Source organism: Plecotus auritus (assembly GCF_963455305.1).
Source record: "Plecotus auritus genome assembly, chromosome: 8".
NCBI lineage: Eukaryota > Metazoa > Chordata > Mammalia > Chiroptera > Vespertilionidae > Plecotus > Plecotus auritus.
Window position 1 is genome coordinate 31,957,733 of NC_137782.1, and position 20,292 is coordinate 31,978,024.

A 20,292-nucleotide genomic window follows, 5' to 3' on the forward strand; every position below is an offset into this window, starting at 1 on the left:
TAGAAATAAGTTTCCAGGTGGCAGAACCTGAAGTTGAAGAGTTCTTTCCTGATTTAAAATTTTGTTCTGCAAAATTGAAGGCAGAGTTATAGTCTGAGAGCAGTGGGAGGGAGGGGTGGGGTCTGGGTGATGGTTCACTCAAGGAAGAGCCAGAGTAGAATGACAGTGGGAATTAGCCAGGACAGCAAAGCAACACCAGGCCCAGCTAATACAGGAATCTACCCGAGGCACACACATCCCAAAGGTAAGAGAAGCTAAATGACTGAATATTTCAAGGTTGAGGTTTTACAGGGTGGGTACAATTTAAGAGCCACATAAATTATTTTTTTAATATATAAGAACAGTAAGAAAGTTATTAAATAATAAGTAGGGTAGGAAAGGAATGTACTACAATAAAGGAAAAAGTCAAAGAACTAAACATCTTAATGAAGTCAAAGAGCTGGAAAGACAGAAAGTAGACCTCAAGGTAGTAGCATTTACGATTTCACGGATGAAGATGACTGACGATTGAGAGCCAAAGAGGTCAAGAACTATAAAGCAAGCACATATGGTTCTTTCCCAGAGACACGAATTCACCCAAAATGAAGAAGGTACTGGGAGAGGAGAAGGGCAAAGAGAAAAAGTGAATGGCATCCTTGGCACTCAAGCCTTCAGCAAATGTGTGTGAAGAGGCTGCGAGACAGGGAATATGAAGTCAGGAACAGATCGATATAAGGGCAGCTCTTGGATAGATGTGTCTGGTCAGCAAGAGACTTGGAGGAAATCATTTTAATTTGTAAGTTGAAAAGTAATGGCTTAAACTAGGAAATCCTGTGGTTATGTGGGAAGCAAAATGAACAGACTCCACCTGAGAGATAGAAAGATAGTTTACTAAGGGGAGAGTTAGGCTTCAACTAGGATGAAGAAGTGGGGAGAGGATTCACTGCCTGGCATGCTCACGGCAGAGTGTAGCTCCAGGGAACCCTGGAAGAAAGGCAGCAGGGAAGGCCAAGTGGCAGGAGGAGGCACCCCGTAGCATTTCCTCGGAGGAAGAAATGCCTCTTCCTAGGGGAAAAAAAGTAAAATGAAATTTAAAAAGGAATTAAAGCCGGGCCACCGTGGTTCAGTGATTGATTAATTTTATTTTAGGAATATAAGGGTGGCCAAATATTAGAAAATCTTATAAATGTAGTTCAGCACAGTGACAAGGTAAAAGAAAAAGCCATTTGAATATTTGTTGCAGAAGAATGATTTAAAGTCAGTTCTTGCTCATGATTAAAAGCAAAACATGTAGCAAACTGGAAATAGAAGGGACCTTCTCTAACCTAATATATGTAAGAGACAGGAGGTCACAGTTTGATTCCTGGTCAGTAGATAAGAGCGTCGGCCTGCTGACTGAAGGGTATCAGGTTTGATTCTGGTCAAGGGCACGCACCTGGGTTACAGGCTCAATCAACGGTCCTGGTTAGGACGTGTGCGGTAGGCAACCAATCGATATCTCTCTCACACCAGTGTCTGTCTCTCTCTCTCTCTCTCTCTCTCTCTCTCTCTCTCTCTCTCTCTCTCTCTCTCTTCCACTCCCTTTCACTCTCTAAAAGTCAATGGAAAAAATCCTCAGGTGACGAATGAATGAATGTTATATGCAGATTTTCAACTGTGCGGGGGTGGGGGTGGGGTCATGCCCTTAACTTCAGCATTCTTCAAGGGTTACCTGCATTTATAACTACAATTATCAAGACAAGGTGTTGGTAGAAGAATAGAAGCATAGATTGGTTAAACAGAATAGAGAACCCAAAAATAAGAATCATAATTTGGTGAACTGATTTTTGACAGGTGCCAAGCAATTTAATTGAAGGATAATCTTTTCAACAGTTGATACTGGAGCATTTGGACATCTAGAGGGGGAAAGTGAATCTCAACCTTAATTTCACACCATAAGAATTAAGTTAAAAGTGCCTGGCCAGTGTGGCTCAGTGGTTGAGCATCAACTTATGTATCAGGATGTCACTGGTTCGATTTCCCGGTCATGGTACTTATCCAGGTTACAGTCTTGATCCCTGGTGGAGGCCGTGCAGGCAGCAGCCGATCTATGTTAATGTTTCTCTCTCATTGATATTTCTCTCTCTCTCCCTCTTCTTTCCTCTCTCTCAAAAAATAAATAAAAACATTTTAAAGTGGGTCATAAACTTCAATATAAACTGTAAAGTACAGGGGTGGGCAAAAGTTGGTTTGCAGTTGTACAAATAATTAAGCAGTCATATAAGAAACTGTTTCACATACAACTATAAACCTACTTTTGCTTACCTCTGGATAAAACTTGTATATATTTTTATTGATTTCAGAGAGAAAGGGATAGAAAGATAGAAACATCAATGATGGGAGAGAAACATTGATCTGCTGCTTCCTGCATTCCCCACTCTGGGGACTGAGCCCACAACCCGGGCATGTGCCCTGACTGGGAATTGAACTGTGACTCCTGGTTCATAGATCTACGCTCAACCACGGAGTCAGGCCAGGGGCCCCTGTATAAAACGTTTTGAAGAAAATAGAAAATTCAGGACCTAACGCCAGGTGGAGTTCTTAACATGATACCAAAAGCACAATCCAGAAAAGAAAAAGATCAATAAATTGCACTAAGCCCAAATTAAAATCTTTGGTCTGTGAAAGACCCTTTAAGAGGACAAAAAGACAATGATAGACTGGGAGAAAATATTTATAAACTACCAGGAACTCATATCTAGAATATATACAGAGCTCTCAAAATTGGACAATTGAAAAACAGTCAATTAGGAAATGGGCAAAAGATTATGAACACAGATGGTAGATAAGCACATAAGCATGTGAAAAACATTATTAACCATTACGGAAATATTCTTGACCTCTAGGGAAATGCAAATTAAAGCCTTGGCAATGAGAGATCACTACACACCTTCTAGAACAGCGAAAGTAATGGGACTACATTATTCATACAAGGATCTGAGAAAGCAGAGAAACTGGATCTCATGCAAGGCTAGTCAGAACATAAAATGGTGTGGCCTCTCTGGAAAATAGTTTGGCAGTGTCTTAAAAAACTAAACATAGATTTACCTTATATAACCCAACAATTGCACTCATGGACATTTTTTATTTTTGAGCGAGAGTGAGCAACATTGATAGGCTGCCTCTCGTATGCCTTCCACAGTGGATTGAGCCTGCAACCTGGGTATGTGCCCCAACCTGGAATTGAACCAGTGACATCTCGATGCATGGGTCGACACTCAACCGAGCCACACCAGCCAGGGCTCACTCCTGGATATTTATCACAGTGAATTGCAATCTTATGTCTACACAGAAAGCATACAGATTTATTTGTAATAACCCCAAATTGGAGACAACTCAAATGTCCTTCAGTGGGCAGGAGGTTAACAAACTGGTATATTCTTTTTTTTTTTTTTTTAAATAAATCTTTATTCAGATTATTACAATTATTTCTCCTTTTTCCCCCCATAGCTCCCCTCCACCCATTTTCCACCCCACCTTCTGCCCTTACCTCCCCACCACTGTCCTTATCCATAGGTGTATGATTTTTGTCCATTCTCTTCATGAACCCCCCATACCTCTTTCCCCCTGAGAATTATCAGTCCACTCCCTTTCTATGCCCCTGATTCTATTATATTCACCAGTTTATTCTGTTCCTCAGGTTTTTAATTCACTTGATTTTTAGGTTCGCTTGTTGATAGATATGTATTTGTTGTTCATAATTTTTCTCTTTACTTTTGTCTTCTTCCTCTTCTTTAAGAATACCTTTCAGCATTTCATATAATACTGGTTTGGTGGTGATGAACTCCTTCAGCTTTTTCTTATCTGTGAAGCTCTTTATCTGCCCTTCAATTCTGAATGATAGCTTTGCTGGGTAGAGTAATCTTGGTTGTAGGTTCTTGCTATTCATCACATTGAAAATTTCTTGCCACTCCTGTCTGGCCTGCATAGTTTCTGTTGAGAAGTCAGCTGACAGTCGTATGGGTGCTCCCTTGTAGGTAATTAACTGTTTTTCTCTTGCTGCTTTTAATATTCTCTCTTTGTCTTTTGCTCTTGGCATTTTAATTATGATGTATCTTGGTGTGGTCCTCTTTGGATTCCTTTTGTTTGGGGTTCTGTGGGCTTCCTGGACTTGTAAGTCTATTTCTTTCACCAGGTGGGGGAAGTTTTCGGTAATTATTTCTTCAAATAGGTTTTCAGTATCTTGCTCTCTCTCTTCTTCTGGCACCCCCATAATTCTGATGTTGGTACGCTTGAAGTTGTCCCAGAGTCTTCTTACATTATCTTCAACTTTTTGGATTTTTTTTTTTGCTTTTTGCTTTTTCGGTTGAGTGTTTTTTGCTTCTTTGTATTTCAATTCTTTGACTTGATTCTTGTGTTCCTCTATTCTGTTTCTGGGTCTCTGTATAATATTTTTTATTTCAGTCAGTGTATGTTTAATTTCTAGTTGGTCCTTTTTCATATCTTCGAGGGTCTCGTTATATTTATCGGCCTTTTCTAGGATATTCTTAAAAAGTCTTATAACCGTGGTTTTGAATTCTATATCCAGTCGTTTGTTTTCCTCCATTTCTTTCGTTTGTGATCTGATTCTTTGACCCCGCATTTTCACTGATTCCCTGAGTTGGTAAGGTATATATTTGTGCTAGGTTTCCAATATGGCCCAGTGGGTCTGCTTCCCCAGTTAACCTGAGGTGGACACTCTTGGTGCACCCCTTTGTGGACTGTGTGTACAGCCTTGTTGTAATTAAGTCTTGATTGTTGTTGGTATCACTGGGAAGAATTGACCTCCGGGCCAGTTGGCTGTAAGGATCAGCTGTGTCTATGCTGGGAGAAGTTCGGTGCTGGAGACAGCCTTATAGGATTAGACTTGCCAAATTGCAATAGGCTCTGTGCTCAGCTTGGATGGGGTGGAGTCTCAGTCTTGGCTTCCTGTCAGCCTTGCCCTTGCGCGCATGTGCGCTTTCAGTCCTCCGCCTTCCCCAGCTCGAGTCTCCGCCTGAGAGTCCAGACTCCCCCCACAAGAGCGTGGGTCCCCAGGGGCTCGCCTGGAACTGGGGTTCACTGCAGTCAGAACTGGGGCTCAGTGCCGTCAGGAGCCTCTGACTCCCTTCCACTAGGGAAAGCCTGTGGCAACCTCCGCAGCCTTTGTGCGCACTGGCACGCGCGCGCGTGCGCACTTTCAGTCTTCCGCCTTCCCAGGCTCCCGAGTCTCCGCCCGAGAGTCCAGACTCCCCCCACAAGAGCGTGGGTCCCCAGGGGCTCGCCTGGAACTGGGGTTCACTGCAGTCAGAACTGGGGCTCAGTGCAGTCAGGATCCTCTGACTCCCTTCCACTAGGGAAAGCCTGTGGCAACCTCGGCAGCCTTTGTGCGCACTGGCCCGCACGCCTTCAGACTTCTGCCTTTCCCAGCTCGAGTCTCCGCCCGAGAGTCCAGACTCCCCCCGTAAGAGCGTGGGTCCCCAGGGGTTTGCCCGGAACTGGGGTTCAGTGCAGTCAGAACTGGGGTTCAGTGCGGTCGGAGGCTTCCTTCCCCCTTCTGCCAGAGAAAGTCAGCCAGGCTCTCAGCCGCCCTTCCTCTCTGCGCGCACAAAGCCCCTTTGCCGTACCTCCAATTCTCTGTGAGGTTTTCTCTTTCCTTCTAGTTGTAGAATTTCCAGTCAGCCAGCTTTCCTGTGGTTCTGGATGGTGTCCGTTCTGTCTTTTAGTTGTAGTTTTGAAATTGTTGTGCGAGGCAGCAGTTTAGGTGTTTACCTATGCCGCCATCTTGGTTTCTCTCTAAACTGGTATATTCTTAACATAGGCTACTACTCAGCGATAAATGAAAGAACTATCGATACATGCAACAACTTGGATAGATCTCAGAGGACTCATGCTGAGTAAAGACATCCAATCTCAAATGCTTACATACTGTGTGATTCATTTGTATAGCATGCTTGAAATGATAAAATTGTAGAGATGGAGAACGTGACTATAAAGGGGTTGCACAGAGGATCTTTGTGGTGATAAAACGTGGACTTGATTGTGGTGCTTACATGAGTCTACATACTAGTATGTGATAAAATTGCATACAACTGCACACACATAAATGAGTGCCTGTAAAATAGAATATTGGAATAAGGTCTGTGGGTTATACCAGAGGCTTTCTAGGTTTCTGAATTTGATGGACAAGGTAGTGGGAATATATGGTGAACTTAACAGGGTCTCTGGCTACAAAGTGATTAACCCTAACAATGAAGGCTGCAAATGGGTGGAGTCTGCCGCTGCCTCCTGGGCTAAGTGGATCAAAATTTTGCCATAACAGTAGGCATCTTTTTAACAAAGGCCCATAGTGCAGCCACAGCTCATTACTTGGGAAGCTCTGCTGCAGAGTACTTACACTGGGGACTAGAGAGTGGAGGAACAGAAGTGTGCAGGGAAGGCACTTTTAAAGTCAGGGGAGCCGAAACCGGTTTGGCTCAGTGGATAGAGCTTCGGCCTGCGGACTGAAGGGTCTCGGGTTCGATTCCGGTCAAGGGCGTGTGCCTTGGTTGTGGGCACATCCCCGGTGGGGGGTGTGCAGGGGGCAGCTGATCGATGTTTCTCTCTCATCTATGTTTCTAGCTCTCTGTCCCTCTCCCTTCCTCTCTGTAAAATGTCAATAAAATATATTTTTAAAGTCAGGGGAAACCTGGCACATCTTCCAGGACCATCAGATATACTCAGAATTGGGGAGGTGGGGGAGAAAAAAAGAATTGGGGCGGTGGGAGGTTGGTTGTCTATATATTAAAATACATACAGATACATAATGAAGTAAAATTTTTAAATTCCTGTAAAATTTTAAGATATTATAGGACTTCTCAAGGAGTTTTACACTTGATACCAAGTCGGGTGGTTTTTCCTGAGCAGGATGCAAGAGTGGTTTCTTTCCCAGGTTCTTGTCCGGGTGGATTTGAAGAATGAAGCCACAGACAAAAGGTGGTAGATGAAAAGGGTGGAAATTTATTGGAAAACAAGTACAGACTCCCACGTGGGGAGGGGATCCCAAAGGGGGTAATCCACTAAGCTCCTTTTTTCTAAGGTTTCTAAAGGCTGCAGTTCTTTGTTTCTTGATGTTGCCTTCCAAGTGGTAGAATATCATCTTCAAAGCTCAAAACACACGCAGTGCCTCCCTCCTTTCCCCCCCTTCAAGTGGTAGAATTCTGTCTCCTCTGAAAATCTGTTTTCCTCTTTCTCCCATTTGTCAGCATTTCTCTAACCTCTGTGAAAGTTTGTTTCCTCTTTCTCCCCATGCCCTTTGGCTTTTCCCTATCTTCTGTGAATGGATGTCTTCCTCTCCCCTTATCCTGTGGTACCTCCTTTTTTTTTTTTTTTTTCTTCTCTGTGAATGTATGCCTTTTGGCAGCTCCAAGCTCTCACCTGTGGGCTCCAAGCCTTCCTCCTCCATGGGTAGTGTTTATTTCTAAAACTCCCTAAACCTGCCTATTTTACCCCTAAAACTCCTTTCAATACTTTTAGGGTATTAATGAGGGTCAGTCAGTAAAAATAATAAAGGACTGGTCCTTTCTGGTCATTTTATCTTACAGACAAGAAAACTGAGACCCCAGGAGCCCCAGTGACTTGGCTGTTATCACAGGCTGTAGTGTCTAAGGAGCTTAGATACTAATAATGTTTCTCAAGTCGTAGCTTATTATTTTCTATATAAATCATAGTTGGTCTGTAGTCACATATGCTGGTAGAGCCAGATATCAGAATACATATCTTACGGCCCTTTAGCCTTCCCTCACCCATTTTCTTTCATCTGTACCACAGAATTTCAGATATCTATACTAAAAAGTCTTAAAGCTTTCTGATCTCTCTCTCTCTTTTTGCTGAATTAGTTTACTCAAAATCAGTTAATAGTTTCATTTCCTGTTTATGTTTCAGAATGATTTAATAGTGATTTGTCATTCTGACAAAATTCTACCACAGCTTAACATTTGTTATGAAAAGTTTCTGGAATTCATTATATAAACAGTGTTTGAACACTTACTAACCTAAATTGTTATGATACTGTACTAGGTACTATGAGAAAATGGAAGTAGAAACTCTTTTTCTCTGATAGTCAAATTTAGGAGGTAAGACTAATGAAATGAGACTAATGCATCAGTACAGGATTTCTCAACTCTCTGAACTTAAATTGCAGGCTGCTGCTCTTCCCTTTGTTCACTGAGCTCAAATCACATTCTTTGTATCCCTCAGACACATCAGACATGTACCTACCTTACGGCATTCACTCTTCTATGTGTTTGTAACACTCTTAACCAAAATATCCATGATTGTCCTCCAAGTCTTTGCTTAAATGTCACTGTCTCAGTGAGACCCACCCTGACCACCCTTTTTACAATTGCAAACTGCTCACTTCCCCAGCACAACTTGACTATTTATTTTTCTCATAGCATTTATTACTTAAATTTACATAATTGTTTTGCTTATTACTATCTCCCTTTTTGGGAAGGTGAACTCCAAAAGGGTATGAATGGGTTCCAAGTGACTAGAACAGTGCCTGGAACATAGATGATATTTAATAAATATTTGATCTACATTGTATGGTGTCCATGGACTTTTGGATGTAAGGAAAGTAACATTCATTCTTTCAACTCCCTCTACTCTCAATTTTTTAGGCTCTCTATCTACTAGAAGGAAAGATTCTGAGTTTCTAGGACAATGGTGAGATGCTTACTGATTATATTAACCTGAAATTTATACAAGAGAAAAGGTACCCATGTTCCACACTACATTAATGATACTCCCAGGTGATCTTTCTATTGCAGAGACTCTTGGGGATAGATTAAAGAGGCCCTTTTCAATTTGATGATGTATGGAAGCAGAATTTAATCAATTGACATTGTTCTGTGAAGTTTAGGAACTTGAAATCATGATGGATTGAAAGAGGTTGAAGTCATCAAAGACAGTTAACCTATTTGGAAAAGATTGAACCTACGGGATGATTCCGAAACAACATATGCTTTACTAGCAAGTCCATGATGGTATTTACCTGGGAAATGCTTCATTAGCAACGCTTTTCATTCTCACTGCCACTGCTTGGTTCAGTACTCCACCTTTTGATTAAACTGTTAGTGCATCAGTGTTTTAAGTTGTCTTCCTCCTGTTTCAGTCACTCATAGAGTTTTCAGTCAACAAATATATTTTAGGAGCCAGGCAACAGTGACATAAAGATAAAACATCATTTGTTCAGAACTTTTTACAAGAAAATAATTATATTGTGTCAGTCCTTTAAAGAGCTTCATTGAGGTTGTTTGTGCCTGTGGCACAACACACAAAGCCCTCCCTTCAGAGCCTGGACTCAGCATGTTTTGGGACCTCCCTCATCTACCCAGATCTTTAGCCTTTCTGAATTCGCCAGTCCTTCATGATCTGCCATTTTATTTTATTCCTCTTTATGTGTGCTCCTTCTGCTGGAATTCATCCTTTCCTTCACCTATGTAGTAAAGCCTACTCCTGCTCACTCAGGCAGGCATCAGTTGGTCAGCTTTCTTACCATAACACAATGCAATAAAGTACTGGGAGTTATTACTTAATATAATTTTTTCTTGTAAAAAGTTCTAAACAAATTATGTTTTATCTTTATGTCCCTGTTGCCTGGCTCCTAAAATATATTTGTTGACTGAAAATTCTATGATTGTTGAAAGTATTAAATGCAAAGAACAGATCATCCTTAATTTGCCTGACCTAACTTACTGCTCAGGGATCCCTTCCTTTCTTCCCAGCCCTGAAACCACTCCCTCCTCAGCCTAGAAGGGACCACCATCTGGGACCATAGACATGTAGGTTATGGTTGGAGTGAGGGGTGTCTCCTGTCACTCTGCTCCCAGCTTTAGTTTTATAAATGTAGTAGTAGGATTCCTTGTGGCTTGGTCTCCAAAGCCTTTTTACTTATCTTATGCATTGGCTTTAATTGGGTTCACAACAAATACCCTGCCCCATGCAGGTAGACCTAAGTAGGACTCTAGAGGCTGTGTTTGCCATTGTAATGGAGAAGTTTCAGAACCAAAGATGACCTTGCTTTGCTTATTTTCAGATTCCCCCTTGGGGCCAGTGGGCTCTGGGCAGCTGGACAAGGAAGAGAGAGGGGCTTAGCTCACACTCTTCCTTAGCTTTTCTAAACCAAATTTCTGCCATATGACCAGCCCAGCCTTGCTGCTGGTCTTTTTCTTTCCTATGGATTTTTGCGCTAGTTGGGAAGCAGGATTTTCTATGTGGGAACCACTTGTTGGTATAAGAGGTAAGTTGCTGTTTTTCAGGAAGCCCTATTTAGTGTCTTTTCCCTCATTATCTTTTCTCAATCTATGTAATGTTATGGGGCGACCCGCAAGAGATGACCACCAGAGACAGAGATCAAATTTTATGAGCCTTTATTAAGCTGGCCAGCGACTACAGTTGCAGCACTTCACCGCGGTAAAGGCCGAACTGCAGTGCCGACCACAGGTGTTAGCAAGTTTGTACTCGGAAACCACAAGAGGGAGTTAGGACAGTTACAATGACAACCCAAAGGTTACAAAAGCTATTTCAGCCGTTTCCAAGAAACTCAGGGCACAGGTGCAGTGCCTGGGTATGCTTGGCCAGAGCGTGAACCACCACCTCCCTCCAAACTCCAACTGACCCATTGTTCGGTGACCTACTCCACCTCCCTCTGTCTTAAGGCATCCTGCCTCCAGGCAACGGAGGAGCTGTGCAATGTTTGCAGCCCAGAACAGTAAGGGGCTCTGGCCACCATCATCTCCTGTGATGCCAGAGGACTGCCACCTCAGCTCTTTGGCCAGGGCTGTAATGCCTCCTAGAAGAAGGGGACACTGGCGTTCTCTAGCATGGCCTGAGGTATGGGTGTGCAAGCTTGGTATGGAGTCAGGGGCATGTAGGGAGAACTTATTGTCCCTTGGAGCTTGGTAAGGAGGATCTGCGTAGGGCTTGGAAAGTGCCACTTCTGGCAGGTTTGGAATTTTTCAAATAAATTCTTGTTATTTGGTCGTTTAAAAAAAAAGATCAAACCATCACAGTGGGGGTTCCATCAAAGAGGCTGTGTAGAGTAAATAGGTCATGGGCTGGATCTTCAAGGAAGTGAGGTTTGTGTGACATAGATGAAGGTGGAAATCATACCTGAGATGAAGAACAGGATGAAAGGCAATGTGAAGGAAGAGCTCAGGGTATGTGTATAGGATGGTAAAAGAACCAACTTGGATGTATCCAAGAGAGGCCATGTAGTGTGGGAAATATGCAGTCTCAAGTCGAACAAACTTAGGTTTCTCCTTTCACTTTATGGTAATTATTCTTGATCTCTGCCTTGGTGTAACCTGTTGAGGGTAGTTATGATGAATGTGAATCCTCCATTCTATTTGACATGATAGACTTTCAAAAAGGAGATTTCTTACAGTAATTATAAACTAGGTGAAACTGGATGGGGTTATTTTTAGTTTATTTTTTTTCTTTAGTTTTTTAACTTACTATGACAGTATTGAAAGAGGAAGCAAATCTGTATTGTCAGCTCAGGCCACAACTAGAGTTTAGTCATTTCTTGATAGGTGAAACCATTTCTCAGAAAACAACTGCTCAAGGGTGGGAGGTGAAGAATCTTCATCAGACATTTGTTTAATTTGTATCCAATTTATTTAGCACAGTTTTGTTGGGTATTGCATTTCTTCATGACTCAGTGACAAGAATTAAGAGCAGATGGTGACCCCATAGAAAAAAGTATATGTATATATTCTTGATAGTTCTGCTATTGGTGTTATTAGATGTTAAGAAATAAGATTCCCTGTTAAGTGTGGTTTGTTGCTTTTGTGGTGTATCATGCAATAAATATAGTTTGAACTCTTCATTTTTCTCATTTTGCTGGATTCTTTAAAAGATAGGAAAGAGGACGATAACCATATATTTAAATAATGATAAAATACTGTGAGCCTTGGTATGTGTTTATAGCCCAGAAGTTATAGGACTATTATTTTGATAACCTCATTTCAGAGGTTCCTGGGCAGAATAAACAATGGGAGAGAAGAAAGCATGTAACTTTGTGGGGTTTTTTCCTAATTCAGAAGTCAAAAGTTTGTTTTGGAATGAACAGTTCACAGATTTGGGCCTGATAGTAAAAAGGCATGGAAAGCAGACTTTTGATTCCTAGGTTGTAGGGATGACCATGTCCACTCTCACAGATATTGGAGAAGAGGCATTGTTCCTTTTTGTTGTCTTTGCTAGAGAATAGAAGTCAAAAAGCCACAATTTCCCATATAAAGGCTTTGGTAGTTTTACTTTCTAAAATGTGTATACTTACTATCATTGTAGATAGTTTTAAAGTGATATGTTTAACACCAGAAGCTCTCTTATGCTTTTTCTTGACACAGATTCTCTTCTGAATTAAAATAGTTATATACACTTTTAAGTGTTTATTCATCTTCTTACTAGAGCAGAAGAATTAAAATAAATATATACCAATATAGGTGTATTTCAGAGTTTTATTTTTAATCAGCCCTGAAGAGAAAATATCGATTCAGCCAACATTTATAGACTGTTCTAAATAGCCATACAGTTTTCCAAAGTATTAACTTCTTTTTTCAGTTTTCGCTGCTAACAGAGTTAAAAAATAAATAAATCCTCCCCTCCTCCCCCCAATTCAGTGTTCCTTTGCTTCTACTGACTATATGAATAAATGTTAGAGGAAGCAGGGCCACTGCCTGGGGCCAGGCTCTGCATGACCCCACCCCCACCCCTCATCCCCATCCCCATGCCGGTCAGGTAGCCCTTGTTCCCCATTGGTCAGACACCCCTAGACTCTAAGCAACAAGTCTTTTGTTTAATTTAAATTTTTGTTTTGTTTTGTTAATCCTCACCCGAGGATATTTTTCCCATTGATTTTTCAGAGAGAGTAGAATTAAGGCTGGGAGGGAGAGAGGGAGGAAAAAAAACAACACATTGATGTGAGAGAGACACATCGAGATTGTTTGTCTCCCACACTTGCCCTGACTGGGTAGGGATTGAACCTGCACCTAGGTACGTGCCCTTGACCAGGAATCAAACCCAGCACGGACACTAACCACTGAGCCAGGCAGGTCAGGCTTAATTTAAATTTTTTATTGTTGACACTGTTGCAGATGTCCTTCATACCCCTCACACCCTTGTTCACCTCCCCCCAGGGCCCACCTCCCCTGCCCTTGGCTGTCACCACACTATTGTCTGTGTCCTTGGGCTATGCATGTATGTTCTTTAGTTAATCCCCTCACCTTCCTTTATCCAGTCCCTCCCATTCCTTCACCCTGTTCCCTTCAGACATTTGTCTAGATCTATGTTTTAACAGTGTGTAATTCTGGTGTTTTTAATGAATTGGATTTAGAGGGAAAATAACAGTAGATTCTAGTTCAGAGTCTTGAAGGCAGGGTGTGAAAGCACTTAAAGATAGACTGCTGAAGGTCTTTCTTTGAGCTTTTCCCCTCCAAAGTTGTGGGAGTGTCTGGGATGGTGGCATGCAGCATAACCACATTCCCCACACCCTAGAGAGAACCTTCCCGATTTTGTGGATTCTTGCTTATGTTGGGCAAATTGTTTTTGTTGTTGTGCAATAGATATGATTAACCTTTGGGGTTTGTGTTCTTTCTGTGATTACAACATGAGGCAATGCATTCCTTTGTTGTTATATTTTAGTGTATCTTGAATTTTAAGATTTAAAAGCATGTATTATTCTCCTTATATGTGTTATCTAGGAGATATATGGACTTTATTTTTTATTAATTAGGTAGCTGACTTTTTTGCTATCTCACATAATATAACAGTTAAAGGGTGATTAAACTGTTAAAAAAAAAGTGACTTTAAAAAAAGTGCTTGCTGACATCATCTTTCCGAGAACACTAGTATAAGTGATTTACAATAACAAGATCTAAGTTTTTCCTGTTGGCAAATGACATGTAATATTTACAGAGATCTTGGGTTCAGTCCAGCAGAAACATCTCAGATAAATTGGTGTATGAAACTAAAACCATGCAATATTTTCTTTCATATGGACATAATGTAAACAGTTTTTCTAGTTTAAAAGTAGGGAAGAGATTAGATATTTAGTATTGATTTCTTTGAGGGAAGCATCTTATAATATATGCTATCCTCTGTAGTTAAAGATCAAATATGTATTCAATTTATAATTCAGTTATCTGCTTCTGACAGTTGTATATTTAGATTTCTAAATTAATGTTAATTCTGTTCTTATGCATGTGCCTACTCTCCTTGTGTCATGCTTTTCTTTTTCCATTCAAATGATAGCAGGTAAGGTTTTGTACTCAACATATTTAAATTGGCGTAAATTCTCAATCGATGAGATTTTTTTTTACTTTTAAAAACTTTCTAGAAATATACCTGAACTACTGTAATACTACCTAAATAATGATGCACTTTTAGTTATCTTTGAAAGAATTGTAATATTACAATTGTATTTCAGTTTTTTTAGCATTTAATTAAATATAGTTTAGTGCTAAAAGTAACTTAAATATACAGTAGTCCCCCCTTCTGCACAGTTTTACTTGGAGATTTTAGTTACCTGTGGTCCAAATATTAGTCTGAAAATATTAAATGGACAATTCCAGAAATAAACAATTCATAAGTTTTAAATTGTGTGCCCTCCTGAGTAGCTTGATGAAATTCGATCTGTTCCATTCCACCTGGACAGAGCTCATTCCTTTGTCCAGCGACTCCACACTGAAGATAATCTCCACCTTTTAAGTCACTTGGTAGCCCTCACAGTTATCAGAGAGACACCACATTCACATAACTTTATTACAGTATGTAGTTATAATTGTTCTACTTTATTAGTATTTATTGTTAATCTCTTACTGTGCCTTATTTATAAGTTAAACTTTATCATAGGTATGTATAGAAAGAAATATACATAAGATTCAGTACTCGCTACAGTTTCAGACATTCACTGGGGGGACTTGCAATGTATTCCCAACAGATAAGTGGGATTACAGTAGCTGAATGCAGGCCTATTGAGGGATGAAGAAAATGATATAGGTACTATAGAAATCTAGTCTCATCAATTTGAGGCCAGTATTTTTTTATTTTTGTAGGTAGGCACCAGGAATCTAAATGATTTTTTTACTTTGGGGAAGGCAGATGCTTCATTCCTGTTACTGTGTTTTATACTTTGGTTGACTGTTTTGGGTTTTTTTTTGGTGTTGAATAATATGAGTTCTTTATAAATTTTGGATATTAACCCTTATCTTTGGTGACTATCTTTTCCTATTCATTAGGTTGTGTTTTCATTTTATTGATGGTTTCATTTGCTGTACAAAAACATTTTAGTTTGATGTAATTCCATTTGTTTGTTTTTTCTTTTGTTTCCCTTGCCTAAAGAGATAACATCAGAAAAAATATTTCTAAGAGAAATGTCTGAGATATTACTGCCTGTTTTCTTTTAGGAATTTTATGCTTTCAAGTCTTAACATTAAGCCTTTTTTAAAATCTTTATTGTTGAGTGTATTACAGATGTCCCCTCATTGCCCCCCTCCACCTGGTTCCTGCCCCACTCAAGGCTTTCACCACTCTATTGTCGGGGTCCACAGATAATGCATATCCTCTATAATAAAAGCCTGATAAGCTAAGTGTCTGGTCAGCCGTTCAACCAATCAAAGTGTAATATGCTAATGATATGCTAAGGTTGCTCAACCGCTCACTATGAGGTGCACTGACCACCAGGAGGCAGTCAGTCAACCAGTCGCTAGGACATGCACTGATCACCAGAGGGCAGACAGTCAACCAGTCACAATGACATGCACTGACCACCAGGGGGCAGATGCTCTGACCAGTAGGTTAGCTTGCTGCTGGAGTCCAGCCAATCAGGACTGAGCAAGACATGCTGGACACGCCCTGGAGCCCTCCCGCGGTCCCTACCCGGCTGGCCACCTCCTGCGTCCTTCCCCGGCCCCAATTGTGCACCGGTGGAGTCCCTTGGCCTGGCCTACGCCCTCTTGCAATCAGGCACCCCTCAGGGGATGTCGGAGAACCAGTTTCGGCCTGATCCCGCAGGCTAGGCTGAGGGACCCCACTGGTGCGTGAATTTGTGCACCAGGCCTCTAGTCCTATCTAATAAAAGAGTAATATGCAAATTGACCATCATTCCAACAGACAAGATGGCTGCCCCACGTGGACACAAGATGGCCGCCACAAGATGGCCAGCAGGGGAGGGCAGTTGGGAGGGATCAGGCCTGAAGGGGAGGGCAGTTGTGGGCAATCAGGCTGGCAGGGGAGCAGTTAGGCTTCAATCAGGCTGGCAGGGGAGTGGTTAGGGGGTGGTCAGGCTGACAGGCAGAAGCGGTTAGGGGCAATCAGGAAGGCAGGCAGGCGAGCAGTTGGGAGCCAGCAGTCCTGGATTGTGAGATCGGGCCTAAACGGGCAGTCGGACATCCCTCGAAGGTTCTCAGATTGGAGAGGGTGCAGGCTGGGCTGAGGGACACACCCCCGAATTTCGTATGTATATAAGATCTTCGGTTAATCTTGTTCCCACCCCCTCATCCCTATCCCCCTTCCATCTGAGATTCGTCAGTCTGTTCCATGTTTCCTCCTCCTCCTCCTCCTCCTCCTCTGTCACTCAGCCACAATCCCACTGTTTTTTATAGCCTGGGGACTTCTCTTTCCAGCTCTGGAACCCTGGGCTGTAGGTTTGGTGTGGGGCTGGGATCCCTTGCTTCTCACTGGGCCCTCCACAGACTAGATATCACACCTGATTAAAAAAATGTCACCATGGTGTTGTGTCAGACCAGCCTGTACCTCGCCTCCACCCCTCCTACCCGTCTCAATGTATTTTCTCTACTTCTCTAGTTGTAGGATTTCCATTCAGCCAGATTTCAGGCAATTCTGAATGATATTTGTTCTGTATTTTAGTTGTAATTTTGATGTGATTGTGGAAGGTGGCGAGTACCGGCATTTACCCATGCTGCCATCTTGGCTCTCCTTAACATTAAGTCTTTAATCTGTTTTTACTTTATCCTTATATGGTGTAAGAAGGTGGTCTATTTTAATTTTTTTGTCATATCTGTTCAATTTTCCTAACATCATTTATTGAATAGACTGTCTTTTATTCCATTGTATGTGCTTGCCTCCTTTGTCAAATATTAATTGACCATATAGACATGGGTTTATTTCTGCATTCTCTATTCTGTTTCATTGATCTATATGTCTATTTTTATGCTAGTACATGCTGTTTTGATTACTATAGCCTTGGTATTACAGTTTGATATCAGGTAGCATACCTCCAACTTCATTTTTCTTCTTTAAGATTGATGTGGCTATTAGAGGTCTTTTGTGGCTCCATATAATTTTTTTTTTTTTTAAAGAAATGTGCACCTTTTTTTCTTTTTTTTAAACATATTTTATTGATATTTTACAGAGAGGAAGGGAGAGGGATAGAGAGCTAGAAACATCGATGAGAGAGAAACATCGATCAGCTGCCTCCTGCACACCCCCCACTGGGGACGTGCCCACAACCCAGGTACATGCCCCTGACCGGAATCGAACCCGGGACCCCTCAGTCCGCAGGCCGATGCTCCATCCACTGAGCCAAACCGGTTTTGGCTCCATATAAATTTTAGGGTTATTTGTTCAAGTTCTGTGAAATACACCACTGGTATTTTGATAGGAATTGCATTGAATCTAAGGATTGCTTTGGGTAGTATGGATATTTTAATAATGTTAGTTCTTCCAATTCATGAACACAGTATATGCTTTCATTTATTTGTATCTTCTCCAGTTTCTTTAGTATCTTAAAATTTTTTGAATACAGTTCTTTACCTTTTTGGTTGAATTTATTCATAGGTTGTTGTTTTTTGATGCATTTGTAAATGGGATTGTTTGCTTGGTTGCCTTTTCTGATAGTTCATTATTGGTGTACAAAAATGCAACCAATTTTTGAGTATTTATTTTGTATCTTGCTCCTTTACTGAATTCACATATCAGTTATAGTAGGTTTTTTTGGTGGAATTTTTAGGGTTCTCTTCCTCTTTCATTTTATAAATATCTAGAAATTAAAATTAAAAATGGTAATGACAAGTTTGAAATAACAGTTATGGCTTATTCTCTTTTTCAGATGACCATAGTCGTGTTAAACTGCAAAATGCTGAAAATGATTATATTAATGCCAGCTTAGTTGACATAGAAGAGGCGCAAAGGAGTTACATCTTAACACAGGCAAGTGGTGTGAGGTGGAGCAAGTAACTGACAATGCAGTTTTTGTGATTGTCTACTTTAAAACAGATAAAAGTATGTTTTGACTTCTTTTGGAAATGAAATGCTATTTCAGTTCCTTCTTTTGCGATGTTATGTAATGAGTTATAGAAATTATGATGTTTTACAACTTTGTAAAGTTAATTTTAATGTTATATATTCTGTGAAAGAAACTTCTTTAATGAAATGGCTCAAGCCAGTTCTTTTTAGGCAAGTTCTTTCCTTGCCTTATACTTGATACAAAGCCTTTGTTAATCTTTTATTAGCTTTTTCCATTTCTCTTCATATAATCTGTGTGATATCCAGAGACTCTTTGAAAGCTCTTCACTCCTCCCCTCTTTGGCATATATGTTTTGAGAGTATGGACACGCCCAAGATGGTGTCCTGCCTTAGGGCCTTTGTTCAGGGCAGAGGACTGACTAGGAGACCAGAGAGCCTGGCGGTTACTTTTGGCATTTTTGCCTCCTTGCTTCTTGGCCCATTGGCCACACCTGTATCCCAGTACTACTTTTCTCCCATTCTGAGATAATAGAAATTATTTTGGTTTATCTATATCAGGTAACTTTTATTTATCAAATAATAGACTAAATTAATAGTGATGTCATTTCCTCTAGTTAGTGATTTTTAAATATCCCAAAGATAAATTGTGTATAATATTAAGATTTTTAAAAACTCAATTTGAATCAGAATAATGTAAAAAGATGTTAAAATGAATGTAGCTGTAAGCTATTAGATTATTTCTAATTCATAGGAACTGAAATTAATTTATTTTGGCTTGAAGTAAAACAGTTCCTGTTAATCAAAAAGAAAAGGAGAAACAATCTGAAAAAACTGGTAAAGACCATCAATTCACAGTTCAACGAAAAAGAGATAAGTAGGTAATGTACATATGAAAAGATCCTCAATTTTTCTAGTAAATAGGGAATACAAATTTAAACCAGCAATCAGCTACCACTTTTCAGAGACATAAATACTCAGTTGTTAAACATGTACATAAACACATATGCCTGGATGTTTGTTGCAACTTAATTTTGATAGCATAGGACCAGAAATAATAGGATTAAAATAATCTATAAGGGTCTGGCCAAATAAATAACACATATATTATTAGTCAGTTTCTGGGAATTATGAATGGAGACTTTTTTTTTTAATATATTTTATTGATATTTTACAGAGAGGAAGGGAGAGGGATAGAGAGCTAGAAACATCGATGAGAGAGAAACATCGATCAGCTGCCTCCTGCACACCACCCACTGGGGATGTGCCCGCAACCAAGGTACATGCCCTTGACCGGAATCGAACCTGGGACCCTTCAGTCCGCAGGCTGACGCTCTATCCACTGAGCCAAACCAGTTTTGGCAGAATGGAGACTTTTATTTGCCATTTTTCTGCCTTTCTGTAATTGAAGTTTTTCTTATGAGTGTTAATGACATTTTTCAATAAACTTAGAGTTTAAAATTCTACTTGCTATTTGGAAAAACTGTAATGTTAAACAATAGAAAACAATAATTATCCTAAATCATTTAAAAAAACTTTTTTTAAATTTTCATGTATTACAGTTAACATACATTAGTTTCTGGTATACAACATAAAGATTGGATGTTTATATAACTTACAAAGTGATCACCCTGATAAGTCTAGTGTCTGTCTTTCACCATACATAATTATTACAAAACTAGAGGCCCGGTGCACGAAATTCGTGCACGGGGGGGGGGGGGGGGGTGTGTCTCTAAGCCCAGCCTGCACCCTCTCCGATCTGGGACCCCTCGAGGGATGTCCCTCTCACAATCCAGGACTGCTGGCTCTCAACTGCTTGCCTGCCTGCCTTCCTGATTGCCCCTAACTGCTTCTGCCTGCCAGCCTGATCACCCCCTAACCACTCCCCTGCCAGCCTGATTGATGCCTAACTGCTCCCCTGCCAGCCTGTTTGCCCCTAACTACCCTCCCCTGTAGGCCTGGTCACCCCTAACTGCCTTCCCCTGCAGGCTTGATCGCCCCCAACTGCCCTCCCTTGCAGGCCTGGTCCTCCCAACTGCCCTCCCCTGCTGGCCTGATCGCCCACAACTG

The 20,292-nt window shown here is 40.9% G+C and overlaps 1 protein-coding gene across 4 annotated transcripts in view; it reads left to right on the plus strand.

Annotated features, from left to right (window-relative positions):
• PTPN2 (protein tyrosine phosphatase non-receptor type 2) overlaps positions 1–20,292 on the plus strand; it is a 90,990-nt gene that overhangs the window by 37,635 nt on the left and 33,063 nt on the right. For all 4 annotated transcript variants that reach the window (XR_013961463.1, XM_080684731.1, XM_080684730.1 and 1 more), the window contains exon 3: positions 18,089–18,189. Coding sequence is in view for 3 of the 4 variants with exons in the window: in XM_080684731.1 (XP_080540857.1) it covers positions 18,089–18,189 (101 nt within the window). In the remaining variant the exon portion in view is untranslated. The remainder of the gene's footprint in view (positions 1–18,088; positions 18,190–20,292) is intronic.